Here is a 9,178-nt window from a genome sequence, read left to right on the forward strand (position 1 = left end):
GTAGGTGTATTATTCTGTTGTGGATGGCATTTCTTTCCATGTTCTGATCTTTACAAATTTCATAATTGCTGCAGCCTTGTCTGTCCATCTTGCTTCTTACTATATGCTTCCTTGCAATAGAATGGATATTTACTTGGCTTTCCTGCAGATTTGGATGTGAGTCGTATTTGTTACGCAATTTGGCTGAACTTGGCTATAAAGAGCCAACCCCAATCCAAAGGCAGGCTATTCCAGTGCTTCTATCTGTATGATCTTCTAATTCAGTCTATCTTCACCTGTCAACGATTTTTATTTAATGTTTCCTTCTTTTTCAACTTCTCTTTCCCTTCTATCTTTCCTTGTTTGTTTGCTAAACAATGAAGATCAGAAGTTGCTTTATTTGCTTTTTAACTTCATTGATCTTTGAAAAGTGTTGAGTTGGGATTAAATGCTCTTAGCATTTTGCTAGCTTTTGATGATAGCTGATTGGTCATCATTTGTTTCAGGATCGAGAATGCTTTGCTTGTGCACCAACTGGATCTGGCAAAACCTTGGCCTTTCTGTGTCCGATGCTTATGAAACTTAAGGTATTGTTCATTCCTTTTGACTACTTTTGTAAACTTTAATTTTTAGAGTTTGTCTGACAATGTTTCTCTTAATGATCAGTGTACATCCAAAGATGGAATTAGAGCTGTTATCTTGTGTCCTACACGAGAATTAGCAACTCAGACAACAAGGGAATGTAAAAAACTGGCTAAAGGAAATAAATTTCAAATCAAGTTAATGAAGAAAGAACTTGTAAGAAGTACTGATTTGTCAAAATTTTCCTGCGATATACTTATATCTACACCATTGCGATTACGATTGGCTATCCGAAGAAAGAAGATTGATTTAAGCAGGTTTGTGCTGGTGGAATACATTTTACTAATAGCTATTAAATTAAATGTATTTGAGAAATATTATAGTACTAGACTATTGTCGGCACTTGTCTAACAAATTATTTACGATTGATTTGCCCCTGCTTCTTGATAATAGATTTTTGGTTTTGAATCTAGAGCATGCGTTCATTTTTTTCCAACCTACTTTGAAAAATTATTTTCAGTAATTGATAACAAAGTTTTGTGGAACAGTATTTATCACCAATCAGTTGAATCCCACGGTACCTGCATGTGTGCATATATCTATCAAAATAATGAGTGTTTGCTACTTGCATTTTTTTCCCCCTCTTTGGTATGGCTGCATGCCATACTATTGTTTTAACCCTCGTCTAGGTAACTTAATGATTTACTTCAGATGGTGTTAAATATTCCTGTGAAATTGAAACTGAGAGGGGAGTAAGTCAAACTTGATTGGGTATAAGATGAATACTATAATGATGACTAAGATTACTATAACGAGTAGCTGAATATTTGTATCAGCTGAACATCGCAGAGTTATGTTGTTAAGTTTTATTTGTTCGATACTTCCCATTATTGAAGTTGAAATGCTTCTCACATGTGCTTTCTGTGTAGGGTTGAATATCTTGTCCTTGATGAAGCTGATAAACTATTCGAGGTGGGCAATTTGTTAAAGCATATCGATCCTGTGGTGAAAGCATGCTCTAATCCTTCGATAGTACGCTCATTGTTCAGTGCTACTTTACCTGATTTTGTTGAGGAGCTTGCAAGATCAATAATGCATGATGCTGTTAGAGTTATAGTTGGCAGGAAGTAAGAACGAGGATTTACTTCATTAAAATAGCAGTGTGTGTACATGGCGTCCATTATATTTCTGCAATTTTGAACAGGAATACAGCTTCTGAATCAATCAAGCAGATATTGGTTTTTGCTGGAAGTGAAGAAGGGAAACTTCTTGCACTACGTCAAAGCTTTGCAGAGGTATGCTACAATTAAGCATGCGACAGAAAGCATATTTGTTGTGTTTCTGGAATTAGCTTTTAGCTAACATGGTGACCCTACTTCATCTGGAATTAGGAGGATTAGATTTGTTATTCTTGCCTGGGATTTTTCATGACTGAATTTGTTTGCATCAGTTTGTGCTAATTATGGGTTTCTTTTACTTTTGATATTATGGTCTAAGGAACTTCCAATTTGAAATTTGAAAATTTCTGCCCGAGCCATTTATAAAATCTTACATCATATTGTAATGGTTTATAGTTAGCTGGAATGCATTGGCGCTCTTTCAATATAAATGATGTGCATTAGTAAACAGTGGTAACTTCCTGCCATAAGACATAATAACAGATGTAAATCGTTTGTCTGGCATGATTCTAACTGGCTTGATATGGTTATCTATTTCATAACTCTCTCTGTGCACTAATTATGAGTCACTACATGTCAGATAGCTACGATTATGTCTGTTTATTTGTTGCATGGAATAAAACTCCTATAGAAATGTTCCAAATATAATTCAACATGCATATTCTTTTTAGCAATTTTTTGTTGGAAAGTTGTTGAGTGATTTTGCAACCTATCTCTCTGGTTTGGTTCTCACTGTTTTCAACCGCAGTACTTTTTCCATCTTTTTAGAAATTTTTTGCTAGAAAATTGTTGAGTAATGTTTCAACCTATCTCTCTAGTTTCGTTGTCTCAGTATCTTCAACCGTTGTACTTTTTCCCTATTCTTGATAGATTGTTCTTGCTCTAATATCATACTTGGCAGTAGAGCTTGAATCCACCAGTACTCATTTTTGTGCAAAGCAAAGAGCGAGCAAAGGAACTTTATGGGGAGCTAGCATTTGATGACATTAGGGCTGGTGTTATTCATTCTGATCTCTCCCAAACTCAGGTATTTTTATTTTGGCTGTCAAAAGAACTAAATCACATTATCTTTTGCATGAATTTTCTAGTTGAGAAAATCTTATGTACATTAAGGAAATGATGGTGGTCATATTTGAATGTGTTTACTTGATTATATGACCCGTGAGAAAAAATCTGGGCCTGAAATCTAAGCCTGTAAAGTTTATGTTGAAAAACTGAAGCTCCTGGAATTTTTTCTGATGTTTTCTCATCTTTGCCTAAACCTTATTGGTTTTACAATATCATTATCAGTAATAGAAACGCCCAAGTTTAGATGGTTCGAATTGACTAATGCAGACAACTTCTGAGTGGTGATATTGTAATTCCATATATGCTATTACCGTGATATTTTCATATTACACATCACTTGCATATCATATGACTTTCTTGTTACTTATGCTGATTTATTGCTGTTAAATACAGCGAGAAAATGCTGTTGATGACTTCAGAGCTAGCAAAACATGGGTTTTAATTGCCACTGATGTCATTGCCCGAGGCATGGATTTCAAGGGTGTAAACTGCGTGATTAATTATGACTTTCCCGATTCTGGTGCTGCATACATTCACAGAATAGGTATGTTGCTCAATCCCTTTTAATCCTGATACATTAAGTGTGGTCTAATGATCCAATCCTGAAATTTGAGATGGTCTGGATTTAACAGAATTTCTTCAAGGATTTTTATCACTTTTGCCATCAGTAATATATTCATTGCAATTTTTGGAGCTTCAATGTTCTATTAGTTCCTAGATTTATAGTTGATTATTGATGAGCAGTCTGAAACTTTTGTTGCATGAATTTTTTTTTGGGCTTCCTTTTCCCAAGTATTTTGATGCTCTAGATTAAACATTGAACAATCTGTTTTGCGCTTCTGCCAAATACGTTCTCAGCTCTGTATCAATTCTTTATACATAGCTGTTTATCTGATCATGCTTGTTCTGTACGTACATAAAGCAAAATGGTAATTTCTTTTATTTTAAGATTTTTTGAATTGGCTTTTGTCGGTCAATTGAAGCCAAGTTTTGTCAATATAGGTCGCACTGGCAGGGCAGGTAGGAGTGGAGAAGCTATAACACTTTACACTGAAGACGATATTCCATTTTTGCGTAACATAGCTAATTTAATGAAAGCCTCTGGTTGCGAGGTTCCATCCTGGATCTTGACCTTGCCAAAACTGAAGGGTAAGAAGCATCGGCCACGAAGAGAATCAATTTCAACCAAACCAAAAGATGATGAAGAGTAAAGCTGCAAATCACCGTCATTTATCTTGAAAGAGTTTTTTGTTGTTGGCTTTATTTGTTTCCTTTATCAAGTCCATAGAAACTAGTACTGTTCCAGTTCCAGACACTGTTTGGGTTCTCATTGGTTCAATAAATTTTTTACATCCAGCCAGCTACAAGGCCAACACCATCCATAAAAGAAGCATAAATTTCCACGGTTTTACAAACACTAGTGATACAACCACAGAACAAAACAATCCCTTATATTCTCATAGGACAAGAAAAATTCTGGAATCATTTACTATTTGAGGATGATTTATTTATTTATTGTTTCTATTGGATTTATGCTTTTGGAACTGCAAAATCCTGTAAATGAGGAAGAATGTGTATTTCCTGAAGCAATTTACATCCAGGACAACAAAGATCACTAGAAGACAGCTAGTCAAATAAACATGCACAAACACATGAAGGTGCTTTTACCTTAGTAGCTGTAGGCAGTGGCAAACTTGTGACAAGGAAGCTGCAGCAGCAGTAATTGAACAGAAGATCTAAGCCGTTACACGAAGAGGATGGTTGATTCATAGTTGGGTTTATGGGACCTTGGAAGATTTCCTCAAGTGTGGTCTTCAAGAGTGCATGCCTGTCATGAAATGCTGCCTCTCAGTCTACATTCTTGACTGCTGAGCGCTTACCTGATAATATAACCAGAAAACGGCTATCATGCTGTACCAGCATCCTCATGAACTTTGCAACATGTCAATGAGTCGCAACTATGTTAATATCTTAAAACATAAAGCCATGGGCTGCTACGAATTTATCAGCATATGTTTCACTGTCACTAGTTGTGGAAAGTTACTGCAAATTATTGGTGTGCCTTACAGGTCAAGGTGAGCTGCTGCCAGCACGGCATTGTAGTCGAACACATATACCAATTGCAATTGAGAATCATCTATAAACCTGTCACGTTTAGAGCTTTATCTCCCTAATCCAAATTCCATGTTCGAGTCTTAGAGAAAGCACAAATTCCCCTGCAATGAATAAAATGATTCTTAAACTCATCAAGACAATAAGAAACTTAAAGCCACGAGGCTTTGATAAAGTACCAGGAAGAGCGGGTAAGCTATGAGGCTTTGATAGAGTACCAGGAAGAGCGGGCCTAGTAATCTTGTCAATCACACAAGAATATTCCCCTGTCAAAAAAGTTAAACAAAAGGGGAAAAAAACAATCAATCAGCAATTAATATTTCAGACCAAAAATTGATTATTAAAATAAAATAGCAAATTGTTAGAGCTCAGGAAATTGTTATTCAAACTATCATGAGAGAACATGTCCATTAGTATTGGAAATCCTTCACTGTAGTCACTTTTCAATAATTATGTCACTAACAAATCTTCAGTTTAAATGCAATAAAAAAGATTTTAAAAAAAGTTTAAAAGGCATGATGAAGCACCAAAGCATACCCTTAAGTTCTTCTGAACGAGAATCCAGAGACACTAGTTTAATATGGAACCTCCTGGTCGGCCGGCCACATTCTATTTTGTTGAATAGTGAGGAGGAAGCTTGTTCGACCACTGTAATTGTTCAGTTGAAGCCAACATCTGGATTGAAACATAACCCTCATCCAGCATCTGCAACCAGAGCTCTTCCAGGATTGTATATATTTTGTCCCTTTCTGGATGCATACCATCTTCTGCAAAGAACACATTGATCTTACTCTGAATTTCAATCCAGCTCCGACCAGGAACTTTCCTCACACCCATTTCTTTCATTGAGCCCCTTAATCTAGCGACTTCCTCCCACTTTCCGGAAGAAGCATATATGTTGCAAAGCAATACAACAGCGGCAGAATTTGTAGGATCAATTTTCAAAATATTCTCCGCAGCTCGTTTTCCAACATCAACATTCCCATGGGTTTTACAGGAAGCTAAAAGAGACTTCCATACCACGATATCAGCGTCAAAAGCCATTTGGTTTATAAAATCCTCAGCTTCATGTATGCATCCAGCACGAGCAAGCAAGTCAACCACACAAGAACAGTGCTCTCTTGTTGGTATAATTCCATATTCATTTTTCATGATTCTATACAACTGCAACCCTTCTTCTACCAGTCCAACATGAGTGCAGGCTGTAAGGACACCAACAAGCGTCACATGGTTTGGCCTAACTCCTAGACTTCTCATCCTTCTGAACAGTTTAAGAGCTTCCTCTCCACATCCAAACTGAGCATATCCCAGAATTAAACAACTCCACGAGACAATATCGGGATTCTCCATAAAGTTAAAGAGCTCCCAAGCACTTCCAAGGGAGCCACATTTTATATACATGTCCATCAATCCGTTCGTGACAAAAACATCAAGTGCAAGCCCAGTTTTCGTTATGTAGCAATGAAGTTGAGTTCCCATTTCTAAAGAAGCCATTTTTGCACAAGCCCCCATTACATCATTGAAAATAATATGATCCGGCTTAATTTGAGAAGCAAGCATTCGGCTAAATAATCTGAAGAACTCTCCAGCCTGGTTGTGCTGCAGACAAGCTGCAATAATTGATTTCCAAGAAACTGAATCTGCATTCTTGCCCAACTCTTTAAATACCAATAAGGCATTGCACAGAGCAGAGCACTTAGCATACATGGTCAGAATAGCATTACAGACAGGAACATTAGAATCAAACCCCATCTTAATAATATAGGAGTGAACTTGCATACCGTGATAAAGTGTCAAAGGGCCGGTGCAAGCACAAAGTAGGGAACGAACAGTGAGCCCATCAGGTATCAACTCACGGTCCCTCATTTCTGAAAAGAGTGACATGGCTTCGTTGGCATTGCTATGACTAGCAACCCCAGCGATAAGTGCATTCCATGATGCTAAATCAGGGCTTTCTATCTCATTAAATACGATTCTTGCAAAATCTAACAAACCACATCGGGCATACATGTCACAAAGGGAACATCCGGCATATGTATCTCTACCCAACCCAAATTTTATGCATATACCATGTATCTGCCTCCCACATTCATAATGTAGGAGACTGCTACAAGCACTAAAAACACTGCCAAATATAAATTCATTTGGCTGGTAAGCACCATGATGGAGCATTTCATTAAAATGGCACAAAGCTTCTAACTCATAACCAAGTTTGGAAAATGCAGCAATCATTGCACCCCATGAAGTTATATCCTTTCTAGCGATACCAGAAAACACATTCCATGCATCCAAAATTTGATCAAACTTTGTGTACATTGCGATTAGAGCATTCTGTGCAATAAGATGAGAACCATGTTCTGATTTTATGACATGGGCATGAAGTTGCCTTCCTAAGCCAACACTGCCTAGACCAGAGCAAGCTTTTATTATGCTTCCAAAGGTAAACTGATCTGGCATAACTCCTGACCGTAGCATTTGTATGTACAGTTTAATCGCATCATTTTCTTGGCCATTCTGAGAGCATCCAGCAATCATAGCAGTCCAAGAGACCACATTCCTTGCGGCATTTCATCAAAAACCATTCTAGCATCCTCCAATGAACCACATTTGCCGTACATATTAAGAATATGGTTATGTAGAACAACATCTGGCTGACAGTTGGACGATAAAATATGATCATGGACTTTTCTTCCAAGTTGTAGAGATCTCAGAGAAGAGCATGCAGAGATTAAACCAGCATAAGTGCTTGGTCTTATCCTGAAGTTTGTGTTGTTTTGCAAGAAGTCAAATGCTACAAGAGCTTCATTGTACAGGTTTTGCTTGCAGAGAGAGCTAATGTAATCATTGCTGAACTGTTCGTTCCTAAAGTACGTTTGAGCATTTGATGGTACAAAAGGCTGACTGTGGTAGAAGGTGAACCGCAGTTGGGTTTTTAAGTTTCTAATCATGGTCACAGCATTTCAGAAAGAAAATAGTCTAGAACTAAAAGACAAGAAATGTTGAGATTCTATTTGTTTATGCATTTTAAAAGTGACAGTAGGAAGCAACAAATGTAAGTGGTAAATTGCATGAACGGAGGCAAAATCCGAGTCTCATGTTACTCCAAGAACCTGAATAAATCAAAGTTCCCAAATATCATCGAAGCTTCTCAAAAAAGAATCCACCACTTCCCCTGCTTGATCCAGCAACATATACATAGTTCGAATGCATCCCAATACCCACAACACCACCAATGCAAATGACAGAGGCCAAAAGGTGAAAAAGCATAATCAAAATATGGCAGTGAAAAGCAGGTGAAGTGAAGAGAGAACATCAACATTGAAAACATAAATAAGTGCCCGACAGTAAATATAAAAACTCATTTCCATTAGGAAAATAAAATGAAAACCTCTTAAAGATTATTGGACCCCAGCATGCTAAAACAACTTCCTTCACAGTTAAAATTTTACTGAAAAAGCTATTAAATACTTCCGAGAGACAATAAACAATTTATGAATTATGATACAATAAGTTCAAATCAAACAATAATAATAGAGATAAAAACTCTCGTACAAATTTTTTTATATACAAACTGATGTGTCATCAAATCATTGCTTGGATGATGTACATGGGCGTACTTCCAAATCGAATCAAGCTTATGCTAAAAACTCTCACAAAGTTTTTGACAGGAACAAAATTTGAAAGCTTGTAAGAGGCAATTCTTCAAACAAGAAGACTGCAGAATGATTTAAAATTTATAATACATTAAAACAACGAATACAAAATGATACGATGTTTTGCAATGACAACGAAGTACCAATTGAACACAAACGTTTGCCATAAAAGCATGGAAGCAATGAAACTAGACATGGAATAGGGAAGCAGAACTGAACTGTAAAGCCATCATAGCGAAAAATTGAAACTGAAGGCAATTAAATTAAATTACCTTAAGATTGTTGGATTCCAGTAGACTGAAAGTAATGCGCGCGGTTCTTTGAGCAACAAAATGGCGCGCCTCAAGAGTTAAGCGGTAGTAAGGGTAAAATCGGTAGTTCAATTACAGATACGACGTCGTGCTTGCTTTCGACATTAAGCAGACCTATGATGTTTTAATTTCGAATTTAGTTCGTTTTCTTAAGTATCTTACGTTTTATCCCCTAGTTTAACTTTAAAGATTGTTTACTTTCTTTTTTAGTGAGGTTAATGTGTAGTTGAATTTAATATAACTACTATTTATATAGAAAATTTTGAAAATAAATACATATATGTCATGAGTAGTG

The 9,178-nt window shown here is 36.7% G+C and overlaps 2 protein-coding genes across 3 annotated transcripts in view; one reads left to right on the plus strand and one right to left on the minus strand.

The window, feature by feature from the left end:
* The window catches only part of LOC18038650 (DEAD-box ATP-dependent RNA helicase 57), a 6,770-nt gene extending 2,603 nt beyond the window's left edge, over positions 1-4,167 (plus strand). For both annotated transcript variants that reach the window (XM_006428776.2, XM_024182355.1), the window contains exons 6-13: positions 149-245; positions 486-566; positions 646-878; positions 1,491-1,688; positions 1,766-1,856; positions 2,644-2,766; positions 3,201-3,351; positions 3,810-4,167. In XM_006428776.2, coding sequence (XP_006428839.2) covers positions 149-245; positions 486-566; positions 646-878; positions 1,491-1,688; positions 1,766-1,856; positions 2,644-2,766; positions 3,201-3,351; positions 3,810-4,018 — 1,183 coding nt within the window. In that variant the 3' untranslated portion in view covers positions 4,019-4,167. The remainder of the gene's footprint in view (positions 1-148; positions 246-485; positions 567-645; positions 879-1,490; positions 1,689-1,765; positions 1,857-2,643; positions 2,767-3,200; positions 3,352-3,809) is intronic.
* An 839-nt stretch (positions 4,168-5,006) lies between these two features.
* Positions 5,007-8,339, minus strand: LOC18039976 (pentatricopeptide repeat-containing protein At3g53360, mitochondrial). Its single transcript, XM_006428777.2, is given in 4 exon segments — positions 5,007-5,023; positions 5,099-5,185; positions 5,457-7,480; positions 7,483-8,339. Coding segments are annotated over 2 exon segments (2,337 nt in total). The 5' UTR covers positions 7,868-8,339; the 3' UTR covers positions 5,007-5,023; positions 5,099-5,185; positions 5,457-5,528.
* Positions 8,340-9,178: the final 839 nt, after the last annotated feature.

The sequence above is a fragment of the Citrus clementina genome, unplaced genomic scaffold, assembly GCF_000493195.1.
Source record: "Citrus clementina cultivar Clemenules unplaced genomic scaffold, Citrus_clementina_v1.0 scaffold_6, whole genome shotgun sequence".
Classification (NCBI taxonomy): Eukaryota; Viridiplantae; Streptophyta; class Magnoliopsida; order Sapindales; family Rutaceae; genus Citrus; species Citrus x clementina.